This window comes from Anopheles aquasalis, chromosome X (assembly GCF_943734665.1).
Source record: "Anopheles aquasalis chromosome X, idAnoAquaMG_Q_19, whole genome shotgun sequence".
NCBI lineage: Eukaryota > Metazoa > Arthropoda > Insecta > Diptera > Culicidae > Anopheles > Anopheles aquasalis.
Genome location: NC_064876.1, coordinates 666,271 through 694,174, shown reverse-complemented (window position 1 = coordinate 694,174; position 27,904 = coordinate 666,271). Strand labels below are relative to the sequence as shown.

Sequence of the window (27,904 nt, the reverse complement as noted above, 5' to 3'; positions counted from 1 at the left end):
ATTTGGCCATAAAAATTGCCACAGCATTCCAGACAGCACCGCTCCGCTGATCTTCTCGCACGCACACACTTCTCACATTTCACTCCACGACGCTCCGGAGACCTTCCTCTTCACTGCGGGTGGTGCGGCTAGGTGTCGCACCTACCGGGTGTGGGGTTTTGGTTTGGTTTTTATTTTCTGCCACTCTGATCTGCATCTCGGGTCGCAGGCACCACGATATTAGCTGTGTGTTTCTCCCTTTTTCCTGCTCCTGCTGCTCCTGCTGCTTCTGCTGCTCGAGTATCCTGCCGCCAAACCCCGGAACAGCATCATCGTGTGATAATCGAATGGCGGGGGTGGTACACAATATTTACAATCATTTCAATGCTCTTTCACTTTTCTAGCTCGCTCTCTCCCTTTCTTTGCCTCTACGTCTCTGTCCTTCTTTTAAACGAATTGCTGCAACGCATCATCTTTAGTGCGAAGGAAGCGCATAGTAACCTGTTGCTACTTCGATTTCGATCCCGCAAAGAGCGATTAACCCGCGCGACACCAGTTTTGGTGGTAGCTAGGAAAGAAAAGGAACATAAAACGCAGCCAAACGCAACCGTGATTGCACACCAAACCGCGTGCTAACCCTAGTGGCCCTGCACTCTCTTTTGCAAGCTTTTTCTCTCATAATTTAACGAACATACATCCCCGGATAGAGTGGACTCAGTCAGAACGTGGCCTCGATCGTGGTTGGCTGGCTGGCGCGATCTGCGTTACAAAAAACAACCGCCACACTGCACCACGTGCGCAATGATGGCTCAAAGTGAGTGACCACTGGAATCGGGGAGCGAACCGGGCACCGGAAATCCTACCCACATCATGATGAATTGAGCTGCAAGTGAAGATCGAACGTAAATCGTAAATGAATATCCTCACGCTGTATCGCTACCAAATTGCCATTGTTTTAAGGGGGGTTAATTGAAGTTTAAAACATTAAATAACTTCTTGACACTACAGGGTGCGCCATGAGGCGGTACCTTATTTTAAAGTGGAATAACTCTGTCATTTTTTGGCGGATTTTAGAAAATAAACCTGTTTTATTTAGGTTACTCTATGCCATTTATTGTGCCATACTCAAAATATGATTCTCGATCAAATCGACCGCCTCCATCCACGCAAACAAAAAGCAGCTCCTTTTTCGGGCATTTTGCATTGTATATGACAACATTTCGGGAGTTATTTGCGCAATTACAGCTCTAATATTTGCTTTGAATTGTTTCACAGGCTTTGGTTTGTTGGCATAAACCTTAATTTTTAAATAGACCCACAGAAAAAAAAAGTCCAGCGCCGTCAAATCCGACTATCGCAGTTTTCACTAGTGAACGATTATTTTCAATGCAAAAGTGTGACAATTTCCGTCCGCGCTTTTCACGTGAAGTGATCCATTACTAAAACAGCATAGACTGAAGTTTCAGAAACTGTCCTAGTTGTCAAAATCGGCTGAAAAATGACAGAGTTATTCATCTTTAAAATAGGGCACCACCTGATGGCGCACCTTGTATCTTGAAGGAGGGGCTAGCGGGAAGGGAGCGGAGATATTAAATCACCTCAAATTCATCCCTCCTCCCCAAATAGCTAACATATTTAACCCTTCAGGGGTTGCAATTATTTTACAGATGCAAATATTTGTTTTTTACCAGTTTTTTTTTCTAATACCGTTTTCCTTCCCATTTCGAATCCTTCAGCGATTTTCGTTCAAATGAGAGACCCGCGCCCACACTTACCACTGAGTAGCACCAGCAGCAGCCGGCTTCGACCGGTGGCAGTGGCAGTGGTGGTAGCGACAACGGCCCCGGCAGCATTACTGTGATGGCCACCAGCACCACCACCACCACCACCGAAGCCGAACAGCGACGATCGGTGACTGCGGAGCGCTATCACCGCTTTCGCCTCCCGGCTGGCCCCCGGTACCAGGTCGACCGTCGCGACACACTTGATATGGATGGCGTTGTCTAGCTCGCGCTGCACCAACCGATCGATCGGTACCCGCATCTCCAGGGTGCGATACCGCAGGTGGAACGAATCGCTCTCGAGTGTCGTCTCCTGCTGCTGCTGGAGATACTCCATCGGGACCTGTTGGCCACGACATTGTCAAACCGGTGGTGGAAGAGGAAAAGAGAAAGAGAAAGGGGGGGGGGAGGAGAAATGTGAGTTGATTGTTGCCACCACCATCGTTGGCTGCTGGATCCGGGCGTACCGTGCGACCGTTGATGAACCACAGCAACCGTACCGGCAAGCTGGACCGGTCCGAGGTGCAGTTCGCCAGGATGTGCTCGTGCGGTAGATAGCTCGAGCTGAGCCCACTGATGGTTGGGTCCTCGATCGGCAGTGCCTCGACCGTCATGTTGTGCGTCCCGTTCGCCAGCTTGAATTCGGGCGCATCGCCCGATATCTCGCACCGGTACTCACCACTGGACCGGCGCCCCAGCCCCGTTAGCCGAATCGAGCAGAGGTACTGGTTGCAGATGGTTGGCCGGTCCGTCGCGATGGCAATCCCATCGACCGGGTACACCGTTACCTTGGGTGTCAGCATCGGGGCATACCTTCCGGGGAAACGGGGGGTAGAAGAATGAGTGCCGGGGGAGGGTTAATCATTGTAATGGATCGCTCATCGACAAAAACCAACAGACAGCTAGGGCCCTAGGCCTGTTGCCGCTGAGCGGACCGCGGACATTCCGCTGTCGGTTTGGTTGCGATGGAAAGCAAAATGGGAATTAATAAATGGGGGCACGAGGACGAACAGGGGAAGAACACAAATGGGCGCAAATAATAAGCGCGAGCCGAAAGCGAATCGAATGGCGTATCTGGGTGCTGCAGGAATGTGGGCCTTTGTGTCTTACCGGTAAAACTCCTGGTTGCCCTTGTACCATTTGACCGAGTTCAGCTGGTGCAGGCCGAGATCGTAGCTACAGGAAAGGGTGACCGTGTCACGGTAGTCGACCACCTCCGGGACGTTCATATTCGTCAGCCGCAGGGCGAGCGTCCGGTGCCATTCTGTATGCGATGGAAAGGCGGAGGCGCGCGCGTGTGTGCAGATGAAAAAAACAAAAAAGAAGAAAGCAAACACACAGAGTAGTGATGAGATGAGCGCACATTGTGGCAGCACGGTTTATTTTTAAGGACCTGCAAAAACAGAAGGCATGTAAGCAATCGTGAGGATCGTGTTACTGTTACGCGAAACACATCGGACGTCGCGTTTTCCTGGGAGAGTGATGCAACCATCGCGCAAATTGTTCAATTGTGAATCGGAATAATAGAATAACACTAAAGAAAACACATTATCGGAGCACTAGTTGCCAGGTAGCCCTGTCTAGTCTTTATTAAAAATGTTAATACTTCTTTTGTTTTATTAATTATGCAGTAATTGTGTTTTTTTTTTCAATGAGACTCGTGTGAAGCATCAATTTTTAAATTAAAAAATCTGCAAAGATAGAAAAACTAGCAATTCAATAAAAACTTGACGGTGGTACATAGTTACACTTATAATCTATTAAAAGAGTATTGATTTGCATATTTCTGATGACCCATTACGCGGCTGCGTTGAAAACCGTACCGAAAAAGTGCATTTTTTGCAGACATGCACTCGTAAATGTGGCTGCCATGGGTGAAGTTTTGCATGAATCGTCCCCAAAATACGACCAAATATGCTTGAAAAATTGTAGGATATTATGGCATTTACAAAAACATATTTTGGCTGATAGTTTTCTTAAAACAAATCGTCAAAAATGACCGATTTTTGGTGAAATTCAAAAGACTCAAAGCGACGAACCCGGTTTTGATCGCTAGTGTGATCACTTTTTCAACTTTAAAATGCTGCCAAAAATCGAAAAATCAGAATATCAACAAAAACTCAACGAGACTAGTAAGATAAACTTATAATCTATCAAAAGAGTATCGATTTGTATGTTTCTGATGACCCATCACGCGGCTACGATGGGGAAAAGGATTTTATTTTACAAACATGCCTTACTCTAAATTAATGCCAGCCCGCAAGCTCTTAACAAATCTTTCCCAAAAAGCAGCGTAAAACTATTCTTGAAAATTTGTCATTTAATACGACACTACACTTGAAAAACAACCAACAACCGGTACGTACCGCCGGTCACTGGCAGTGCGCGGCGAAGCGACGCATCCGGTCGCGTAGCTGCAACAACCGGCGAACCCACGATGTGTGGGTGTAGTCGCGGAATGGAAAGCAAGTTTTCCAGGGCCCTTGAGCGGGGGAGAGGGTAACGGTTGAGATTGAAAATCTTGTTTGGCTCCCACCAGAACGGGGTAACCAAGCGAAAGGAGTTGGTTCGTACTCAATCGACCGTGCACACTCCACCTATGTGTATGTGTGCGGGTGTTTCCGAAACCCGTAGCCCGTGGTTTAAGTCCCGTCCAGAATGGTCAACCGGTGCCCGTGCCACCCGTAAACCATCATCAACATCATCATCATCATCATGTCAGTTATGACCTCTTGCTCTCTCTCTCTCTCTCTTTCTCCCTCGTGCGTCGTCGCCCCTTCGTGTGTGCGTGTCCCACTTGAAATTCATTGTTTGACTTTCGCTGGTCGTCGGCGAGTCGGCCCCGGTGCCGCACCGGAACCCAAAACATCTCAAACCAACTGCTCCGTCCGGGTTTCGTGGCAGCAGTTGGCAGAAAGTGAAGCCATTGCCCTCGCTCTTGCGCGCGCGCTCTCTCTCTCTCTCTCTGTCTCGCTTCAAACTCCAACGATCCTGGACCGGACAGCTGGACAGCGGAACATGCTAAAGCCCCGCTGTTACCGCACCGCTTGACAGCCCCAGCAGCAGCAGCAGCAATCACAATCAATCATAATCCAACAACCAGCCAGTCAGCTAGTTAGCTGACTAGCCGGGCCAACCCAACGAACCGGGGCCAAGTTACGACTTACGCATCATTAATTCGGAATGCTGCCCGCCCCCTAGAGGGGGGAGAAGAAGGCTTGGGTTTACGATCCGGGGCCCTGGGTTGCGCTGGAATGAGGTTACGGTGCGAGCGCTCTCCCTAGTCAATGTTATCCTTTTCCTCGCTGTCGGTGGTCGGGTACGGGAAATCGCAGTAATCAAAGGAAGCTCCCCCTTTCCCGGGCGTTCCGCTAAACAGCACACTCAGCTTCAGGCTCTTTCGGCGGCGGAGAGGGAGAGAGCGAGGGGGGGAGGTCTATTTAATATGAACAGTAAATGAAGAGCGCCGGTTTTACAACTAAATAGGGCGCACCTGTAGCATCGAAAGCCGAAACTTTCCACGCGCCGATGTGCTGCACTCTGCCAGCGAACCAGCGCCACGCATCGCCGCTTGGTTTGGCCTGGAATTTCCCTAATTTTTGGCACGCGATCACCGCGGCACCTTCCAAGAAAAGCCACTCCAGCCAGCCAGCCAGCCAGCCAGCCAGCTAGCGAAGATGTGTGGCTTGTGTTGTGTGACTTCTCGCCAACCGCCATGTCCAGGGAACCGGGGAACGGGAACGAGAAAAGGGAAAGGGGGGGGGGAAATAGTTTTGCCGAGTTTTTGCCCCGGCAACAGTTATCCTTATCAAGCGCCTGCTGTGCCCCTCTCGTCGCACGGTGCCTTCTCTTCCGCTTCGCTTTTGCAGCATTTGCAGCTCTCCATTTTCTACTGTGCACGCTGCACCCCTTCTTCTTCCCATGCAGCGCACCCCTTTTTTTGCATTTTTTTTTCCTCTTGGCGTCTTGCGTCTGTTCCCTGTTGCATGCATGTCGTCGTCGTCGTCGTCGTCGTTTCTACTGTCTTGCTAGGATTTGTTGCAGCTAGAAAGGAAGAGAACGAGAGAGAAGGGAAGGGGTTGCAAGCCAAAGAAAAGTCGCCAACTTAATTTGAACTTGATTTTCTCCTGCCGCCGCCGCCGCCGCCGCCACCGCCGCATCCTTCTCTACTGATCCTGGTGCACACAAGCTGCGGTTTGGCATTTGCCAGGCGGACCACACTTTCGGAGGAGCATTCAACATTTGCATACGTGTTCCCCCACCCCACCCGTGACAGGTGTCAGGGGCGCCAGGGGGGAGGGGAAGGAGCAAAAATGGGGCGAAGCGAACTCACATAACGAAGCACCATCACCACAGCAGTGGCACAATGGATGGCAGCAAGGTGCAGCAGCAGCAGCAGCAGCAGCAGGCGCAAACGACCGGAAACGGGCGACAACGACGCCCCGTCCGACCGACCGACCGACAGGGGTAGTAAAATGCGTCGATTGAGCCATGAAAAAAAGAAGGGTGGAGCAGGAGGAAGCTAGGAAGCGAGAAGTAGGAAAGCACATCCGTAAATAATGGATGATGGGTTCGCGGAGGCGCCCGGCGCACGGCGCTCTCCTCTCTCTCGCTCTCTCTCTCTTTCTCTCTCACTGTCTCTCTCTCTCTCTCTCTCTCTCTCTCTCTCTCTCTCTCTCACTCTCTCTCTGTGTGGAGCCAAGCGACTCCATCAAGGAACGTGCCGGACCGGTGCCACGAGAGAGCAGACATGCAAAAATATGCAAAGAACGGAACCTCGGGGACCGGGATCGGGTGCTTCCATTACCTTGCCAGCGGAGCCTTGGCCGGAAGTGAGAGCGAGGTGCGAAAAGTAAACAGCATAAATGCCAGCTTCCGGGCCGGAAAACTTTGCCCATATTTTTAAACCACCACCCTCGCTCCTTGCGGAGAGAAGAATGCTTGCAGCGGAATGCGGTTGATTCACTTCGTGCTGCTACTGCTGCTGCTGCTGCTGGACATTCTCCTGGTTCCTGGTGGTGGTGGTGGTGGTGGTGGTGGAAAAGCTGCGGCTCCCGGAATGCCGACGGTGGTGGAATGTCTACGCGGAAACGCGTCGTCGCAAGCCGTCGTCTCAAGGCGCACACTATCCACGGACGGCAAAAGACAGAGGACCGAGCTAGTCATCGACACCTGACGCTCCCAAGGTCCGAGGAATCGTCCTGGCTTTTAAAATTCACGATTCCACCACGGATGAGATGATCCTCCGATGATTGACCACCGTTTTTAGGCATTTTATTGTGGCCCTGACCAGCGCGCAATGCTCTCGGCTGCTGCCGATGGTGGTGGTGGTTGCCGGAGTGTCGCAAAAGTTGACAATGACACGAACAACCCGCGCGCGTCCGGCGGTGGCGACAATGTGGTCGAGCCGGTGCTGCCGGACCTACGAAAGGCCGTGGTCCGTGCCGTGGTGGCCTTAAAAGCACCCCCGATAACTACCATCAACCGACGACGACGACGACGCTCCGGGGTGCGCCGGTCGAGCGATGGACTTTTTGTGGTGCGATCATTAGGAAAGTTGTAATCGCCGCCGCCGCCGCCCTTTGTTGTAAGTGAGCGCAGGGCGACGTTGTGTGGCGGAAACGCTCGGAAACAGATACGCTTCACACACCCCCCGCGCGCCCCGTTACGTTGGTGTGCCGTCCTGTGTCCAGGATGCTTCTTCTTCCTCTCTCTCTCTCTCGCGCGCGTCACAATCTCTAACGTGACTGCTGCAACGCGGCAGCCCTCCGGAGATGCTGCACAAGACGAGAAGAAGAAGAAGAAGAAGTGCCACTCCGAGAAAAACCCAAGAAGTTTGTCCTGCGTTTTGCGTTTCCTGAGGTTCCGGAGGTTCGAGAGACGGGATGGGACGGGCGGTCGCGCGTGCTTACGTGATACGTGACACGCGACGACTCAAACCCCCACGGGGTTTGCCAGCTTTTTGCTGGCATGCTTTTGCTGTTTTGCTTTCTCTCCCCCCCCCCCCCCCCCCGCTCCCGCCCGTCGTTCCGAATGCACATAATGCACCAACATTCCCGCCGCTCCCCCTTCTATTGGCAGGCAGCGCCGGTGATCATTGTTAGAGTATCCGGCACGGCACGGTACGGCAAACTTTGTCCTCTCCACGTTGTTCGATTACCTTCTCTCTCTCTCTCTCTCTCTCTCTCTCTCTCTCTCTCTCTCTCTCTCTCGTGCGCGTGGTTGTGTTGGGAAGGAAAGGGAGAGGTGGGGTGTAGGTTTCGCTTTTCTAACATATTATAGCCTGCAGGAGCAGAGGACAGTGGACGCCGTAGGGGGTGTCTTTGAATCGCGAGGTCTCAAAACTTTCCATCGGAGACTAGACGGAGAGAGACAGAGAGCGAGAGAGGGAACCGTGTGCGGCGTGTGTGTTTATGTCTCCGCCGGGCATTACTACGTCCTCTAACCCCCTTTTCCCGGCACCCCCCACACCACAATGTTGACGCTTTTTGTGCTTCCTTATGTTAGTGCTACGGGTTTCTCGCTCCCGTCACGCAGCTTTTTACTCAGCAAGGAAGGAAACAAGCAAGTTAGCAGCAGCAGCAGCACCAGCAGCAGCTGAATGGTCTGAATGTTCCTGTCACGCGCAAAAACGGGGTACGGCAGGGGGAACGGGGGTTCGAAAGTTTACCGGCAAGCATCTAAAATTATAAATTAAATAAGGGATAAATAAATAAATACATAACAGAACTGATACGCGGGAGGGGGGGCTGCTGACGTTCCAGGTGTTTCTTGTGATGAATTCTTGTGGCGCACAGCACAGGATTTAAACAGCCGCGCTCTTGTTGTTGTTGCTGGGGTGCGCAGGAACCAAAAAGATAAACAAAAAGAACAATTAGAATGAATGTGAAATCAAACAATATTCTGTAGCTAATAAATAACGAGCCGATGAATGTGGGTCACACGAGAGAAGGAAGGGGAGAAAGAGAGAGAGAGAGAGCGAGAGAGCGAGAGCGAGAGAGCGAGAGCGAGAGAGCGAGATAGAGAGAGAGAGAGAGAGAGAGAATTCTTGAGTCTTTGGCATGCAAAAGGGATAAGCTGGCGGGGCATTAGAAAATTATCCTTAGGTCTCCTCTCATCATTTATATATTTATATCATTTATAATTTGATGCCTTGGGTGAAGTTTTCGATGAAACTTCCTCAAAATACGACCAAATATATTTGAAAAGTTGTAGAATATTATGGCATTTACAGAATCATGTATAGGTAAATAGTTTTCTTTAAAGAAATCGTCAAAAATAAGCCATTTTTGGTCCAAAATCAAGAGACTTTAAGCGACGAACCCGGTTTCTATCACAGTGTGATCACTTCTTAAACTTCAAAAATCTGCCAAAAACCGAAAAATCAGAATATCAACAAAAACTCAACGGTGTTACTTAGATAAACTTATAACCTATCAAAAAAGTACTTATTTGTACATATTTCATATGACCCATCACAGGGGATACGATGGGCAGCGGAAATAGTACCGCTTCGAAAAACGTCCTCTCTGAAATTGACGCCATGGATGAAGCTTTTATCGAATCTTCTTCAAAATGCTACGAAATATTGTTAGAAACATGTAGTTTACTAAGGTATTCACTTGAAAAATTAAAATTGAATGATTTCTCCGCAAAAAATCCTCCAAAGAGAGTTCTTTTTTTATCGGAATTAACCTAAGGACTCCACGGGCTTAATGATCCGCGAAGCGAGCCGCTTTGTAAGACGCGACTTTGCTGTTAAAAAAGATATAAACGACGATAACGCGATGACTTTTCACCACCGCTATACGTTTGCTCGTAACACTACTCCCCTGTGCGTGACGCGGTTTCCAGCAAGTTCGCTGCTCTTGGCCCCCTCCTGCTTCGCCTCCTTCCATTCGTGAAGAGGCACGCGACTGTCAGTCTGTTGCATCTTTGTCCCAGTGCGGCTGCCTGTAGATTATGCAACACTCCGCTAGACGCCGCTCCGTTGTGAGATCACAGCTGGCAAAGCACGGTACTGGCGCCTCCATTTCCTCCATCTTTTCCGACAGAAAAAGACGCGAGAGAGAGAGAGAGAGAGAGACAGAGAAAAGGGAAAAGGAAGAGAAGCAGCAAGCTGGCTGGCAGTGGCATCGGTGACGCGGCACTTGCGAGCCCGGGGAAATGTTTTGCAAATGCACCCCCAGGACTGGGTGGCTTTTGCCTATTTAAAAAAAAGAAAACTATTTATGTTTCGCATTATTGCCTGCTCTCAGCAGTCTCGCAGCGGAGTGATCGTTAGTGCTGCATCCCAGCAGGGTCGCTGACTGCTGCTGCTGCTGCTGCTGCTACTGCTGCTCCTGGGCATGATAGATGTACCACTCGAGATGAGATCGAGCAGATAAGGACCTTGGCCACCCGGGGTCTGGGTACAACGTTCGTCTCCTCGTCACCTCCAGACAGAGAGAGAGAGCACCGCGTGAAAGCACAACACAATTGTCCGCGGAGAAGGCAAGAAGCCCAGCTGCTACTCGGTCACAACGGGGAAATGCTGGGAAACACAACACATAACACGAAGCGAAAAACGCGAAACGAGAAAAGAGAAGAAGACGAGCAGAATGGAAAACGCCCGAGGAGAAGACGAAATAAGACGCCAGAGAGAGAGATAGCGAATGAGTATTGCGCTGCAGAGATTTTACGCTCAATTTAGAGAATAAATGATTTTTCACCACCACCACAACACCGTCAACCCCCCGGCTCCGGTCGGTCCCTTCTGTTTACGTTTGGCAGTCACCCTTTGGCGCTTCGTTTCGCGCTACTGCTGCTGCTGCTGCGGCGGATGGTGATCCTTCTCCAGAGAGTTCGGTCACCATTTCATATTTTGGTCCACCCTCTACCCTCATCCCCCAAAACAACCCTCTTTGTCTGCAGCTCTTAGCTATGACCCCCCCCCCCCACCCGAAAGCACGAACCAAACCCGGGGTGCCATCAAGGGTGCGCCACATCATCTGGCCACACAAAACCTCCCTCCTCCCTCCTTGCACCATTCGAACCGGCTCTCGGCGGTTCTCCACTCCGCGCAATTGTCGCAAGATTTTTGGTGTTTTTTTTTTCTGTGGGGCGGACGGGGGTGAAAGAATCCAAGCCACCATGCCAATGCGCCAACAACAAGAATGGGGCCACGCCTCACGAGCTCTCTTCGCTCCCTTTCCCTTGCGATGATCATCACCGCCAGTTGGCCACTAAGAGAACACTAGAGAGCACCCCGCCAGCGCCAGAGCATCTGCTTCGATTTTCAGCAGCAGCAGCAGTTCAGTTTGCGCAAAGCCAGCAAAGAACAAAAAAAGGAAAGCGCGAAGAAAACAAAGAAGTAGAACAAGAACAAGAAGAGGAAGAGGGGGAGGAAGAAACCAACCAACCTAATCCCCGTGAACAGCAGCAGCAGCAGCGGAGCAAAAGAGAGTCGTCGTCGTCGTCGTCGTCGTCCACTTGGCCATCCTTAGGCGATGGTCCTTCCAGCAACTCCACATCCTCCCCTGCTGCTCTAGAGATGCGAGCGCCCGGGGGGGGGGGGGGGGGGGGGGTGGGGGTGGACCATGAGCTTTATTTGATTTTGCGAACCCTGCGAAGCGAACACATTCCCCCGGTAGACTAGTAGCAAAACCACCTTCCTCCTCTCTCCTTTCCAACCGTCAGCCATCAGCCGTCAACCTTTCTTTCCCTATTTTAGGGAGCGCACCGTACCGTCGCTGATGGAGAGAGAGGGGGGGGGGGAGGGAAGAGAGCAAAGGTCGCAGCCGCATAAATTGGGGAAGCTATTTTGCTTCGCAGCGTGCGAGGGAAAATTAAAAGGAAAAAGAAAGGGCGAAGCGAAAGAGAAGAAAATGGAGCAGAAAACTGTGGTGCGGTGGAGGAGGAGGACGTGAGGTATAACAGCAGCACGACGGAGGGGCCACGACAGGAACCCCCCTGGTTTGCTTTTTATTCTGTTGTGTATTATCGTCCGTCGCTTAAATGCAAAGCTTAGAGAGCGCGCGCGCGTTGCTTTCGCGTGCTGGATGCGTGCAGAAAATTAGGGAAATAGATAGACAGAGAGCAAGAGAGAGAGCAAAAAAGAAGGGGAGAAAATGGAGGGGGGGGGGGCAGTGTTATTGAGTGTCACCCCTGGCTAACACAAAACAGCGGTTGATCATTTCATCGATTCCGTCGCCACAGCGGCAGACCCAGAGCATCCCTCTTTAGGGAGGGGTTAGTCATAAATCTGTGTGCCACCACCCGCCATCCTTCTCCCTTCCCCCCTTCCCCCCGACTGCCGAAAAATCCTGGGAACTAGACCACAAACCAGGCCAGACGACGACAACCACGACGACGATGATCTGATGACGACGACCTTTCGGTTTCGGGCTAACGAGAATCCCGGCCCCGTCATCCCTTGTGCCATATTCCGCATTTTCGGTCTCTTCCACCCAGCCTCCTCTTCTTCTTCTTCTCATCCTAGTTGATCATTTTATTTAAAATAATGTTATTATATCCGGGTGCAGATTAGGAGGGAGCTTAGGGAGGCTTTCATTTCGCGTTACCCGAAAAGAGTACACCATCGGTACACTATTCCCGTCGAGAGGTCCTTTCTATTTTTTTTTAAGTGAAGAGCAACGAGAACGAGCGAGAGAGCAGCGCAGCGAGTGTAGTGTTTCGCCAAAGGGGGGTGGAAAAAAGGAAATCGTTGAGGCCACCACCGCGGGGGGGCTAGAGGCGTTGTAGTGGAAGGAAAATCGCTGGCCAGCGACAACACACACTCGCACACTCGTCACCGCATCGAGGAGCGTCGAGTGCGCGCCGCCTGAGTCTGAGTCGGTGACAATTTTCAAACTTGAACAACTTGATGGTTCGACGGTTGAATTAGACAATTCTTTTTGTTTTTTTTTGCGCGTAGCTGCTGAAAGGACTAGATAGTGTGTGAGTGTGGGTGTTTGTGAGAGAGAGAGAGAAAAGGAAAAAAAAAGAAAACGATTTTTTTGCGAGTGAACATTTAAAAAACAAACAAATTCTAGGGCCACCATTATGCTTCATCGGCATCAGCACCTTGTGTGTGCGTTTGTTTGCGTGGTGACTGCTTTGCCCAACAACAAAACCGAACCCAGAACGGTCGCCCATCACGGAAGCGAGCATATAGCGCAGGTGCAGCGGTGGCAGAGCCTTTCTTTTTTTTCGACGTGAGCGCAAAGATGCCCAGACGTTATTTATAACCCGATCATTAGACAGGACATTAGAGGCGTTGTCAGCTTAATTCGACCGTGCAACGATGTACCCACCCATCGGGCCTGGAGGACTCCCGGCTTTGTTTTTTTTTTCGTTGATGTGTTTTTTTCCCCAGCGCAAAACCAGCAGCACTCGCTTCGCTTTCTCCGAACATTCATTGCCACTAATAAACGACAGCTCATTTAGCTTCACGATGGGTGATGAGGGGGAGTGGTGCACCCACTTTCCCACCTTCTCGCGCGCACCGGATGGTTTAAATGAGTGGAAATTTCAAATCGTTCTCTCGCGTTGTCCGTATTCTTCCCCTTTCCAGGAGTCCTCCATCTTCCTGGGATGCTGCTTTGGGGAGTTTGATTTGATTTTTCTCCCTCTCTGCCTCGCGTCACTCCGTGAACCGTGGTGGTGGTGGTGGGGATGTTACAAAAGCGCACATCCTGCACCTCGTTCCCTGACCAGCGAAAGGCGAGTCGCTACACTTTTCGCCGCGTGCGCGCGCGCGCCCTCGTCACGATCGCTCGCTTTCTCTTTGCCTGCAGCAGCCATCAAGGCAGCCATCAAGCTTCTTTCGTTGCTTTCAGAGCAGTAGCAGCAGCAGTAGCATCAAATTGATGCTGCTTTTCCCGTGGTCATTGTTGCATTTTTATGGCTTTGCTCTAGTTGTTTTTCTTTTCGATTTTTTTTTTGTTATTTCCATTTGCCGCCACCACTCGTCACTATCAGGCAGTATGCGCAGCGCAGTGGCTGCTGCTCGCTGCTGCTGATGAAGTCGCTTAGTCGCGTAATGACCGCACGGAACGCAGCACGCGGAAGGGAACGCGCTTCGCGGTGTTGCGTGTCCTCAACAACCCCGTCACCGTCGTCGTTTTGCGTCGGAAATCGGGAGCATTTAAGAAAGCAATTTTTCTTGTCTGTCGGGCATGACCGACAAGCGAGAGAGAGAGAGAGAGAGAGAGAGAGAGAGAGAGAGAGAGAGAGAGAGAGAGAGAGAGAGAGAGAGAGAGAGAGAGAGAGCGAGAGCGAGAGAGAGATGCTGGTGGCTGGAGGGCTTCATCTGGCATTTGCACAAATTGGAAAGAGAATGCAAACTGCTGCTACCTCTGCTGCTGCTGCTGCTGCTTCTTCTCTGCTCGGTTTGGCTCTGTCTACGACGGCGATAACAGCGCTCACTCTCTCTCTCTCTCTTTCTCGCACGCCCTCGCTCCTTAAGCGAGTCCTTAAGTCTGGCGGCCGCGATGCACCGCAGTGGCGCGCGCGTTGGGCTGGATTTTTGGGGCAGAGTGGGAAAAGCAACCGTAGAGAAGACGAAGGAGAACGAGAACAGAAGAGAGACCCCCATAACTAGTTCATTTATCATCTAAATCACATCTGTGTTACATTCTTTTGATGTGTAAATTGCTGACAGTTCCTCGATTCGCTCGCACCGCGCGGCGTTCCTCGCGAAAAACGCGCTTTTCCTTGTTGCTCACGTGGCGGAGGGGGATTTTCGTGGATTTTTGGTAAAATGCTACGTGACGCGATGGGTACAAAACAAATGGTGGTATAAAAAAAAACAATAACCTACATCTCTATCGAATTGCAGAAATACTTAATAAGCTTTTTAACTATCCGGAATGGGGGCAGGAGGCAGAAAAAGTGCACTTAACCACTAAATTTTTCACTCAAAACCCCGAAAGTTATGCAATTCGATTGAGAGGTCCTTTTATCGGTAAACCCCCGTCGTGCATGTGCATTCCCGGTGTCCGGTCCGTGCTCTCTTGTGTGTCACTGCTGTACAGCTGGATCGAGTGCACATTCCGCGAGTGGACCCTCTGCTCCTGCTGTTTCCCCTTTCACAGCCAGCCAGCCAGCCAGCCATCATTAGAACCAGAACGGGGGGAGGAACGTTCTTGGTGCATTTCATTGCAATGCATTCATTTCTGCATTTGCATAGTCGCCAAGCCAAGAATCTGGAATCTCGGTATCGAATCGTTGAGGGTTGGCAAGCAGAAGCAGCAGCAGCAAATGAATCAATTAGCACGATTACAATCCCCACACCACCATTCCAAGCTCAATCCATCCGATCCACAGATAACATAACCGGACAGCAAGCTGAGTGTTAGTGAGCGTGAGCTTGCCCCGTTGCCGATGCTGGGAGCCGCGTCGATTTAATGCATTTTTACATGCTGCACCCACTGTAATGGACAATTGCGCTGGTGGTGGTGGTCGACCTCTCGGATCCCTACACCACGGTTGGTGCGGGCCGTTTTTTGGATGAAATTGAATTAAATGGAAATCCGGTTGGACGGTACGCTCCTCTCAGCGAGGCCACGTTGAAAGGCTGACGCGATCAGTTGGGAATAGGGAATCCACTGGTAGATTCGTGGCGGATACACAATATCCCCCCGCCTACCACAAAAAAAAAACCCCCCACGGTACCGGGCAGCAAATTGACGAAAATCCAATTGAGCTGCGTGCAACGGCGCGGCGCGTGTATGTGTGTATGCTTCATCGAAACCGAAACCCGCTCCTCCGCTGCTGGCTGGCCGGGAAGCTGAAATGGAACCCGTGGAGTTCCTGGAGTCGCTGGCACACAGTTCCGGACGGCCGGAAAGACTGTCCATCACCAGCACCGCAATGGGTGGTCCACCGTTAGCAACGCGCATAGCAGCAGGATCCAGTGACAGCCTCATCATCATCATCATCATCATCATCAGCATCATGGAGAGCGCGAGCTGTTCCCGGAACCCGGTTTCGGTGGTCCGGTTCGGTAGACCACGGACAAAAAGGACATCCAATGGAAAAGGATAACCATCACATATCGTCCTTTCTCTCTCTCTGTCCATGTTTAGGTCATCGGGGGTTCTGCTGAAGCTGGAGCTGGAGAGGAGAGAGTGAGGGAGAGGAGGGATTGGATATTCAATATTGCTGCTGCGCTGCTGCTTCGCAACGGGTTTTTTGAGCAAACCGCGCGGTAACTGCTCCATTAGAAGCGGTCACCGTTCGCGGCGCCCACTCATGCGGCGGTTTCTGATTAAAATAATTTTCGAATTGCAGCCAGGGCAGGGACACAAACGCACACATACAGGGAGAGAGTGAGTGAGAGAGAGAGAGAGAGAGAGAAACGTAACGGTGCTCTTTCCCGGAACCGTAGTTCGTTCTCTGCTGCTACTGCTGAGGCTCATGACGATGATGATGATGATCATGGCGAGGCATCAACCTCTCCCCCGCGACACGCACACATTGCGTGGGATGCTGCTGACCACTGAATCGAGGGTTAGAGGACTCAACCAACCCGAACCGCGCGACCCGGACTACCCGGGGCCAGAGTGCTCCGCGCTACCGGCTGATAATGAGAAGGTAAAATTCATACCATGTTGCCCTATATTTTACCTCGTCGACGGGGGCCCCCTTTCGGCCACTGCTCGGCATGAGAGGATATGTCCCTTTGCCGTGGCACATTTCTAATACCCCTCGTTCTCCTCCCCCCCCCCCCCCCCTTTTTGGGTGGGTGGTCGCGGCAGACACAGGCACAGCCACGATCCTGGTTGGGTCTCCCGCGTGTGCCCGCGCTGGAGTGGGATCTTCCTAGCCCCTAACATCCGCTTCATCCTCGTCGAAGAGTTGCTGGGGTTTGTGGGGTGTTCGACATGGGAAATTAATCACCCCCTCCACCCCCAAAAAACCCATTTCGTTCCCGAGACCCCAGTTCGTGGGTTTTTGGGTTCACAAACGGCTCTCTCTTCCTTCCCGCTTTGAACACCTTTACTGGCTGGGTGATTGGTGTGCTCGCGCACTTTGCGCTCTCTGCCCAGCCTTACGCGACGCTATTGAGGGCCGTTTTAGCCGACAGGTGAAGAGAGAGGACGGGGTGGCAAATGTCTTCATTTCGTATCGTACCCCTGGCTACAGCAACCGGGCGCAACGGGCGAAATGTTACTACATCGCCACCATTCTCTCTCTCTCTCTCACACCCTTTAACCCTTTTCCTGTTGGAAAATGAAGATGAGAAGGGTGCGTGCGTGTTTTTGTGTGTGAAATGAGGATGCGTTCTACCGATATTTTACCTCCAACTAACCTTGCGATGCTGTGGAATGCTGCATCCAAAACTCAACGACGTTACGTTCTTAAGTCCCCCCTTATTTCGGTATTTTCAGGCCAAAAAAAGGCCCGTTTTTGACGATTTTTTGTGGCCCAACCCCACAACTTTATGTTTTCAAGTAAATGGCATATTAATGTACAACTTTTGAAGAATATTTGGTATTGTTTTGAGCAACAATAAATGAAAAACTAATCCATGGCATCAAATTTCGGTAGACATGTCGTCGAAAAGGTACTTTTTACGGTGCCCATCGTAGCGACATGACGGGTCATCTGAAATATACAGATCGATATTCGTTAGAAAGATGATAAGTTTATCTAGATAGCCCTGTCAAGTTTTTGTTGATATTCCTATTTTTAGATTTTTGGCAAATGTTTAAAGTTGAAAAAGTGTTGCCAGAACGAGAAGAGAGCTCCAGCGTGCCGATTTCACCAATTTCACGGTCGAACATTAGCAATGCAAGCACGGTGGGGCGACGAACGACATGAATAATGCACGCTCCGTCTCTTCCTTCTTCACTTCTTTAAAAAGAAAAAGAAAAAACAGGCCGGCACAAAATGTAATTTACGTTCTCGGGCTACCGGGTAGGAGCGGGGAGGGGAGTCTGCTGTAATAGAATCCTTTAGACACACCCCGCACCCCTTCACCATTCAAGCCCGTGTTCCATTCCAGCGCAAGGCCCGTTCCGTTCCATCCATCGCCCCCTGGTAACTACAATAAACTCAAATTAAACCGTTTTTTGCCATTGATGGGGATGCTCGCTACTAACATCCACCTCCACCCCCCTCCCCCCGCTTTCTCCTCTTCTTACTGTGCTCCATTATCCTTAAGCTGATTTCAAACTTTCAACGCCGGAACAGCGACGAGAGGCAGCTCCGGCGCGCTCGGCAGACAGGCAGCAGCAAATCTGCTGCGTACTCTCTTTAGCGCAAGGGGGGAAGGGCAGGAGGGCAGGAGGAGGAGGAGAAGCGTACAGCATTACACAGCGTGCCCTGCCCCCCCTTCGCACACCCAGTGAGAATTGGCCACCCCGTTTTTGGGGGCCACCTTGCCGAGTGCCTCGCCGAAAAACTTCTATCCCCGGAGCCAGCACGAGCAGCAGCGAACAAGAGGTGCCCGGAAAAGCTGGGGGGGGGGGTGTCTGGGAGTAGCGAAAGGGGCGACGGCGGCGACGGCGGCGACGGCACCGTAATGCAGTCAATTCTAATTGGGAAAATATGATATGGATATTGTTGTAAAACGTTTTACTCCGTGCGCCTCTTCGCGAAGCTGTCTCCCCCGCCCCCGTTGGAGAAAGCGACGTCCGCGGCGAAGACGTGTAATGGACGAAGGGGTAGGGGGGGGGGAGAGTGGGGGGTGGCACACACAACACACCGACACAGCCACAGTTGTCAGACGGGGGGTGGGAAAACCTTCAAACTTTGCGCCACTCCCTTCCTTCCGTCCTCTATTCCATTTAACCCCCGTAACCACCCTCCATCCCTTCTTTACACTTCACCCTAGACGCTGGGTGGTTGGAAAATAGCTTTCGGTGGAGCAGAATATGAGCAGAAGAGGTTGGTGCTTGTGGTGGTGGTGAAAAAGGAGGAGATGGAGGAGGGATCACGTTTTATCCTGGCGTGTCTGTATGTGTGCAAGGAGCGTAAAGAGCGGGGCGGGGGGGGGGGGGGAGATGGTCGGGTGAAGTGTGGTGTTACAATGGCGCGCGCACTCGCCGCTGAGTGTCGTGGCCAAGAAGAAGCTGTGAAACAATGTGAAACATGATACCAACGCGCTTTCTCTTCCACCCTCTCCATCCCTTCCTTCCATCGGAGAGACTGTATTACGTCTTCACACCATTCCCCCGTGGACGAAGAGGGTTTTCCCGTGTGGGTGGGGGGGGTTTGTGGAGTCGTTTTGCGTTTGCAATCGTCTTCTGGCTGGCTGGCTGGCTGGCTGGCTGGCTGCACTCCTGCAATAGCTGCTGACCGAAGGGATTAACAACTTTAAAGCCGTGAATCTTCGTCACCTTTCCGGCTCGGCCCAGTCCGGGTGGTACACAGTAAGTGTGAGAGAGAGAGAGAGAGAGAGAGAGAGAGAGAGAGAGAGAGAGAGAGAGCAGAGAGAGCAGAGAGAGCAGAGAGAGAAGAGAGAAGAGAGCAGAGACAAACGGCAGGCGAAGCAATACGGTGCCGAGTTCGAGTTTGGTTTCAGTTTCCCCCTGCGCCAGTCTCCGTGACATCCAGTAGTGCTTTCCATTAGCACGTCCCCTCCCCCCCACCCCCTTTACCTTTCTCCTTTTGCACACAAGAAACGGGCAGCAGGTGCGACAGAACGAGCGAGATATAGAGATGAAGAGAGAGCGCGCGCAACGAAGAAGAGATCTTCGTACTCAAAGCTCATCGCTTCCTGGCAATAATTATGTTAGCGAGTTTTGTCCTCCTCGTTCCGCCCTCTCGTTCCGCCCATCCTCTTTCGCCCTCGTTTCCCCCAGCATTCATAATACCGCCGGCGTGCTGCTGCTGCTCCAATCATGAACTGCCGCTCGCACGCGCGCCTGTCTCAGAAGCTCCTGACTCACCCGCTCGTGTGGGGGCAGGAAGGGCACGTGCCCGTGCGCCGATGCCATGCGATGGAGCCCGGGGCTTGCCACCGGAAAATCACCTTTTCCCCCAAAAAGGCAGGCTGGCAGGCAGGCAGGCAGGGATGTGTCGTTCGACAACTGACTCCATCTCCTCCGTGCGCCCTTCGCTGTGGACGAGCTTCGCGGAGCGTGATAATTGGTGGGACAGGGATTTTGTGGGGTGGAAAATCCAACCGAACCGAACACCGGACGGTACGGAACGGAACGGTACGGGAAGGAAAATGGGGATGTGGCGTAGTCTTGGCTTCCTAAGGCTTACTGGCTGGCTGGCTGGCTGGCTGGCTAGCACGACGGCTGGCTTCGATGTTCGAGATGTGCGCCCCCGGGACAGAGAGAGAGAGAGAGAGAGAGAGAGAGAGAGAGAGAGAGAGAGAGAGAGAGAGTGCCCGGCCTGGTGTGTGCGTTTATGTGGGAGTGTGTTTTTGTTTTTCCATCCTTTAATTAGCATTTAAATAAATTCATCTCACATTCCGATTTCACTTGCTCCCACACCCCGCCAAGGCTGTTCGGTGAATTGTTTTTCTCCACACCCCACACCCACCCAGCCAGCCAGCAGGTGACAATGGTTTGACGGTTGTAAACGGTTTTCGGAGCAGGGCAGCAACGTCTTCCCAGAGGGATGGCAAAAAACAAAACAAACAAACAACCATCACCATCCCACGATGCCCACGGGCACGGTCACGGGAAAGAGGAGGAAAAAGGTGCCCCCCGCCCGGAGGGTACGTGAGAGGCATTTTGCCACCGGGCGCGCGTGTCGCTCCCGTCCATCCATCCAATATCCAGCAAAGCCGCAAACGGAAGGCGCCGCGGATGGTCTGGCTCTGGCTTGGCAATTTCCTAACAACATTTCGCGGGCAATTTTCCACGCTCGCTTGTGACCACCATCACATCACAGATATTTATTTATTGTTGTTGTTGCTTCGCGGCGTTAATCTTTCACGCGAAAGATTGGGCGTAGCTGCAGCCAGCATTGCAAATTAACTTCCGACGACTCCCCCACTTAACGATCGGTAATCAGCATAAACACCCGGCGCCCACCCATTCCGGGGTGGACAGGTGGCCGTGGTGTTTGCTGCGGCGGTTATTGTTTTTTGTCTTCTGTGTTATATATTTTTTTAATGCTGTTTATTTAATTTTTTATAGCTACATTTATTTGCTTGAAGCACGCTGCATTAGCATCACTCGTGCACACGGAGCGACACAGAGAGAGAGAGGGTACCGTGCCGGATTTTATGCGCTAGCCCTTGGGACTCCCGAATGATTGCTATTTTACTAAACAATAAGCACCAACCAACGCATATTTGGAAAGTAATTCTTTTCGTAGGTGCAGCGAGAGAGAGAGAGCAGAGAAAGAGAAGCAGTGACAGCGTGCTCGGTGTTTTTCGCCTGCTTGAGCTTGACGGACGGGTGGAGCAGGTCCTGTCGCGTCTCGCACTGGACGAAAGTAATTGGCGTAAATACGCTTCACTTCCACTCCCGCCAGTAGCAACGCCGGTGAGTGTCAACGGGTGTCGCGCAATTCCTTCCCTTGTGCGCCCACCGCAGAAAGAAGCTCCTGGAACCTCGTGCCTGGCACTCGGTTGCCTGCCTGCCTGCCTGCCTGCTGCTGCTGCATTTATCCTCGCTTAAGCCCTTCCAATTAGATCCTGCCACAGCGAAGGCACGGTGCGTACCCTCGTGCGGTGGTGGTGATGAAACGGCGGATCGGTGGAACTGTGATCCGGACGTCCGGCGGCGCAATTTCGACGCGAGAGCGGTCCGCGAGTGGCACCAGCTCAACAAATCGGCCCCCGGCCTGTCGTCGTACAGGAGGAGCGCTCCGCGATGAGAATCCTATCAAGCGTTCAACATCATTATTTGTCATCGAGCTACGCGCCGTGCTCGAGCCGCGGCGCGGAATCTCGCTCTCTCTCTGTGTGTTATATCTCTGCTCCTGTTCGTCGTCGTCCTCATCATCGTTAACAGTGCGACAGGCCAGGCCAGGAAATCCGATTGCAGCGCCCGGGCGAGACTCCTGTCGGTTGCACTGCACTAGCGTGTGTCTTTGTCTGTTCTTGGGTATCCTCCTTTCCCCGCCCCCAGGTCGGCGGTGGTTACGATTTCGGTACCGGATGCACAGGATTTTCACAGTCCTTGTCGTCGTCGACAGTCGCTCATTCCTAGCTGCCGCTACAGACGAATGTCGATGGCAAATTCCCCTTGTGGCCAGTCTAATGAATCCACATTCGACATGACGACGATGCTTCTGTGCCCATCGTCATCATCATCATCATCATCACCGTGATCGTGATCATTCGAGCCAACGGATGCAGCGAGGCAGACGATGGATGCGAATGCGATGGAGTGCAATGAGTGCACCTTGCGTGATATTGCTCGTGTTTTTTTTTTGCGCTTAGCACGCGCTTCCAATCGTCCAGACGGCGCCGTTCTCGAAGGTATTGGGTGCACCACGGTGGTGCAGGTGCAGGGATTATAGTGGATTCACATCAAATTATCCTTCCTTCCTTTCGGCTGAGCTTCACACGTCCGCTTTCGCTTCCTTCGCAACACGAAAACAAAGAGTGGAAAGAAAGAAAAAAACCAAGCACGAAAGCACGAGGAAGCTAGAGAGAGACCTTTACCTTTCGAGCATTAGCAGGGTTTTTTGGGTGAAGGGGGCGGTGGTACAGATCGAATTTTCACGCCACAGATGCTGTCAGTCAGTTGAGTTGGAGCGCTTGCACTCTATCGCTCGTCGTCGTCGTCGTCGTCGTCATCGCGCCACAGGTCGCGATTGATTCCGTCGTTGTCCTTCCGACAAGAAGTTAAAAGGGAAAAAATAGTTCACAAAACCTGTTTTTTTTTTCTTTCAAAAAAAAAAACGCTCTCTATACTATCATACAGGCCGTTCACGGCCTCGGTATCGGATGTTTCGGATATATCATATCGTGTACAGGTGTGTTCCTGGGGCACGTATCCCCCGCCCCCACCGGCATTCACCTGAGGCATACTCACCTTCGATAGGACGCGCGGTTGGATGCCGCCTCGCATAGCACCCGACGAGGCATCGACGAACACTGCACTCCTTCTCCTCCTTCTCCTCCTCTTCTTTCTTCTCTCCCATCGCAATCCTTCCCCGGGCGCCACAACGTTGCGAACGTTTTGAGACCATTTTGCGGCTTTTTGATGTGCCGCTTTTATGCTGCGATGGTTGTGCCGCGCGCACCGAATCAGGGAAGGCGTGTTTCTAGGCAGAAGGGAAGCAAAGGGTGCACCACCATTCCGCCGTCGTTGTTCCACACATATTTCATGATTATTGTGTGTCACATCTACGTGCGGCTTGGCGTGCGTCGGTGCGAACCCGGTGCGAGCCTGGCTTAGTCGCGCGCCATTCCCGCCGATTTGCATAACCAAGAAGGGCCTCCCAGCGGGCGAAAAGGGTGGCTCGGTGTGCAGGGAAAACCGTTTTCCGTCCCACCTCCCGTTGTCCAGGCCCGCGCTCGTTCGCTTCGCTTTCGTATCGCGGCACAGCCAGCAATGGCACAGCACAGCACAAAAAAAAAACAGATCACATACCGGCCGAATGTCTCTATAGAGGCAACGCTGTGGCAGTATCTATGGCTCCCCCCTTTTGGCCGGCATAACGCGTACCGTGCGTGGCGTGGGTGTCGTCGTGCTTTCTTCTCGCGTTTTTTTTCTTCTTTCTCACTTCCACCTTCACCCCCCGCCCCCGCGGTCGGCCTCTGTTCGAAATTCGAAACGTGTTCGGTGCGAATGAAAGGACACCGACATATGTTGCCCCCCCCCCCCCCCCCCCCTTCACACAGCGGTGTCGGTGTCACGACTGATCAATCTTATATCCTTCTCCGGTCGGCTGGCTGGCGGTGACGGCACCCCATGCACTGAAGCGGCTGATGCCGCCAGGGGCAGGGACGGGAATGGGGTGCTTTTCATGGCCAGGGCCATTCGAAATGATGCCGGAGGGATGGAGGGGGGCACTGGCGTGTGAAGCATAACAAAAAATTATTCAATTTGATCTATTGAATAAAATATTACCCGAAATCGAACCGCCCTCCCCCACTGGGCGCCGCGTGTGTCACAGATGATGACGACGACGACGACGAAGCGTCTGTCGTTGGCAGCGAGTTTTCCAGGGGTGGGAGGACCGAAAGGGGTGGGGGCGAAACATATGCGGCTCACGCAGCCCCGTCGTGTTTTGATGATTTTCCGCATCTTTCGCATGCATTTACGTTTTTTTTTCTTCTTTTCTTCTCTTGTAGTTGTTGTTGTGGTGCGTTTTTCACATGTTTTGGGGGGGCAAGGTCGCTTCGGGAGCACATCGCACATCACTTACGCACTCGGTGCACTCCGATCGGAAGCCGAATTGCCGAGGTGGTCCGGTGCTTCCTCCCTGGCCGCCGTTTAATTATTGCTCCCGCCAGAGACTCCACTTAGCCACCGTTTAGAGGTGGGCTGCACACATACATAACATAGTTGCAAGCGTGCAGCATGAGGGGGGGGGGGGGGGGCAGATCGAGCAGTACATTTAATAAGATAACATTCGATTTATTTCGAATGTGTTTATTTTATTCCTCCAAATCAATTGCGTCGCCTTCAAAGTCGCTAATCCCTCTTCGCTGCAATGCACTTTTGCCACATTGTTTTGTTTTGTTTTGAGCCCCGCTACCCGCTCTCCCGCTTCCGGTTGGGTATTTCACGCACAGCCGAGATTGAGCGATCAATCTCAGGCGATGCGTCCGGGGAGGGGAGATCGCGCACGGTCTCTCTCTCTCGCTCCAACTTACGGCCCGACAGGTAGTGGCTTCGCCGGCCGTGTTTCTTTGTCTGTCTAATTCCTGTCCGTTCCCGTTTCTAGTGAATAAAGTGCTGTGTTCCCTCAGGACGCAAAACCAATCAATCAGTCTACCTTTTGCGCTCGTTCGGAGCAGCCGTGCGATCACGCTCTCCACCGATCCCGAGTGCGCCGGTCGTTGACCCGAGTGCCGTGGCCCTTTGTCGTGCTCTGTCAAAGTGTGCTAGTGAAAGCTATCTTGCGCACCAGGTGGGCGCTGATAATCGGGTGATTGCGTGTATGTGCCGATGCTAATCGCATGCCGGTGATCCAGCAGCAAGTGTAGTTTGTGATTTATGCTTCGTGGCGCGTAGTGTAGTGTAAATTCTCATTTGTTTGCGCATTTCCTGAGTGTAGTTTGTTGCGCTGAGTCGCGCGCTGTATCCGGCGTCCCCGGAAAGTGTCCCGTAATATCGTTTATGGTTATCGTTTGGCAGTTTGGTGCTGCCTTTTGTTCTCGTTCGGAGCAGCCGTGCGATCACGCTCCCCACCGATCCCGAGTGCGCGTGCCTTTCAACCGAGCGCCGCGGCCCTTTGTCGTGCTTTGTCAAAGTGTGTTAGTGAAAGCTATCCTGCGCACCAGCTTGCCAACCAGCTAGGCGCTGATAATCGGGTGATTGCGTGTATGTGCCGATGCTAATCGCATGCCGGTGATCCAGCAGCAAGTGTAGTTTGTGATTTATGCTTCGTGGCGCGTAGTGTAGTGTAAATTCTCATTTGTTTACGCATTTCCTGAGTGTAGTTTGTTGCGCTGAGTCGCGCGCTGTATCCGGCGTCCCCGGAAAGTGTCCCGTAATATCATTTATGGTTATCGTCTGGCAGATTGGTGCTGCCTTTTGTTCTCGTTCGGAGCAGCCGTGCGATCACGCTCCCCACCGATCCCGAGTGCGCGTGCCTTTCAACCAAGCGCCGTGGCCCTTTATCGTGCTTTGTCAAAGTGTGTTAGTGAAAGCTATCCTGCGCACCAGCTGGCCAACCAGGTGGGCGCTGATAATCGCGTTTTTGTATGTATGTGTCGATGCTATTCGCTTGCTGGTGATCCAGCAGCAAGTGTAGTTTGTGATTTATGCTTCGTGGCGCGTAGTGTAGTGTAAAATCTCATTTGTTTACGCATTTTTTGGTAGTGTAGTTTGTCGCGCTGTATCCGGCGTCCCCGGTAAGTGTACCGTTATATCGTCGTTTATATCGCTTATCGTAAACCCCCCAAGGGAAGGCACCCAAAGGAAACCCCGCAGACTTTCCACCGCTGCTTTCCAACCTCCCGTCACCAGAACCCAAACCTGGCCTTCAACCCCCAGGCCAAGCCCTTCCGAGAGCTAGCACTCCGTCCTACGGTTCATCATTATATATGTAAATAAGAAGAAACTAATCATCCATCAAAGTACTGGCAACCTAATTTAAAAAACAAAAACAAAATGAAACATATTCCATTACGCGGGTAATTTGAACGCCATATCAAATTGCCAAACCCTACCTTGTATTGCAACCAGCACCGTGCAGATCGGAATCCAGCGGAGCAGCCGCACAGCAACCATCACCATTTCCGCGTTGTTTGTTTGTATGTTGTGATCGGGGATTGTGGGATCGCGGAGAGCCTTCGGTTTTAGTGACGACACTTTCCTCACACGCGGCCAACACTTCGCGGCCAAGCAGCATGCATATGGTACACTTGGCGAAAGTGAAAAGCTGCAACCACCACAGCCAACTGCACACACTCGGCACGCACGAGAAGAAAGGATTACGTCGCTGTTGCGTCCTTATTCGGTTGGTTGATTGAAGAGGCGACCAAGATGCTGTGGTCGTGAAATGGATCCCAATTTTCCGGCAACTCTTTTCTGTTTTCTTCGTCGTCTTCTTCTTCTTTCCGATCACAGTGTGATCCGCGGGTCCGCCACGCGTTGAACAAACAAAAAAAGAACACAGAAACTAATTCACACGAGACGCAATAATGCAGCTACATTGCCACGGGACGCACTGGTGTCCACCACTGATTGCTGATGGCAAAAACCGAAAAAGGCTTCTGCTTTAAGGGGCGTGGTGGCGGCCTGCCCGTCCGACCGTCCGTCGATGACCTCTTCCCGATGGAGCAATCAATGAGCAATTACGAGCTATCTCCTAGGCACACCGTGTTCCACCGCCATGTGACGCTCCCACGCGACCAAACCAAACAGCGGTTACCGGAACGATCGCACTGTCACCCAAACCACACGCATCACTGTTACACTGTTACATGGAGGCAAATGTTTTCCTTTTCCAGGGGGGGAGGCTGAACCTTTCAGAGGACGAGATAAGATCGATTTGCGCGATCGCACCGGACCGGGCGTCGTGCGGCGCAATTGCGTAAGACCGTGGTCCCCTCCTCGTTCCGGTTTACAGCGCTAGCACGTCGAGCACGGAACCGGTGGGGCTGTATTCTACGGTTACGATTTGATGGCCGGCCCGGCACACACACGCGTCGAGCAGGATTCGACGATCGGTACTACTACTGGTAGCGACCGGCCACCAGCAAGCATCCAGCATCCATTCCAGCACCACTTCGGTACTTCCGGGAAAAAACTCGGACTCGGAAAACCCTCGTCCTCGGTTTCCGGTGGTCGCTCGGCTTCGGCTGTTGTCGTGCCCAGCGTACGGCCTCGGGAAACTCGGTCGGAAAAACCCGAAGAAGCTGCCGAACGAACGAAGCTGGGCTTTCGATGATGATGATGATGCTGGTACGACGCTCCCTCTTTTTTTACCATGCGCCATCTCATGGGTGTGGGTCACATTTCACGATGACGATAATGATGATGCCACGCCACAGCAGCCCAGTGCGCGAGCAGGAACACCAGCATTTGGGTTCTCCTTGTTTCGCTCCTGTCGCCGTTCCCCTAGCGGGCCCGTTCTCAGGTTCGAGGAGGTTTGTTTTTGGCTACTGTTATTCAAATATTCCAATAAGTGAAACTGTGTTGCTCATTTAATGCTAAATAGTGTACGTCTGCCAGAACGGGGCCGAACGGGTGAGAACTTTTGCCAATCACTACATGCCTTTTGCTCGAATCGAACAGAGCTTCAGAGCTTCTCGTCACCATCCCGTGATCATCCCGGAGCTTCTTTGTTGTCGCGATCGTCCTCGCGAACATAAAACATTAATCATAGATATTGAATAAAGAGTTTTATTCTCACGCATCTGGATCATTTCTTATGTTTTACGCTTTATGTTGCATGTTTTACGTTGAGCTACATAACATAACACATACACATGATTAAAAGATGATTCCAGTTTTCCATCCATTTTAGGCTAAAGTTCAAAGCAATTTTCTAAAATACTTCCCATGGTTCGATTATCTGCATTAACATATGACGCGTTTTGTAGCGGAATGTTCTGGCTTTTT

At 51.9% G+C, this 27,904-nt stretch overlaps 1 protein-coding gene across 1 annotated transcript; it reads right to left on the bottom strand.

The window, feature by feature from the left end:
- Position 1: 1 nt before the first annotated feature.
- LOC126580903 (uncharacterized) lies at positions 2-26,958 on the bottom strand. The gene is made up of 5 exons (XM_050244252.1): positions 26,008-26,958; positions 2,871-3,024; positions 2,228-2,573; positions 1,755-2,103; positions 2-862 (listed from the first exon to the last, which is right to left on the bottom strand). The coding sequence occupies exons 1-5, from the start codon at positions 26,072-26,074 to the stop codon at positions 789-791; spliced, it is 990 nt and encodes a 329-aa protein (XP_050100209.1). The 5' UTR covers positions 26,075-26,958; the 3' UTR covers positions 2-788.
- Positions 26,959-27,904: the final 946 nt, after the last annotated feature.

Bases quoted from the DNA above. Each gene is read 5' to 3' on its own strand.
- LOC126580903 (XM_050244252.1), bottom strand. From the start codon at position 26,074: ATGGTGATGGTTGCTGTGCGGCTGCTCCGCTGGATTCCGATCTGCACG. The intron at 3,025-26,007 runs GTAGGGTTTGGC...CATCGCATACAG, and splicing joins GGTGCTGGTTGCAATACAAG to AATGGCACCGGACGCTCGCC. The intron at 2,104-2,227 runs GTACGCCCGGAT...CGTGGCCAACAG, and splicing joins GGTTCATCAACGGTCGCACG to GTCCCGATGGAGTATCTCCA.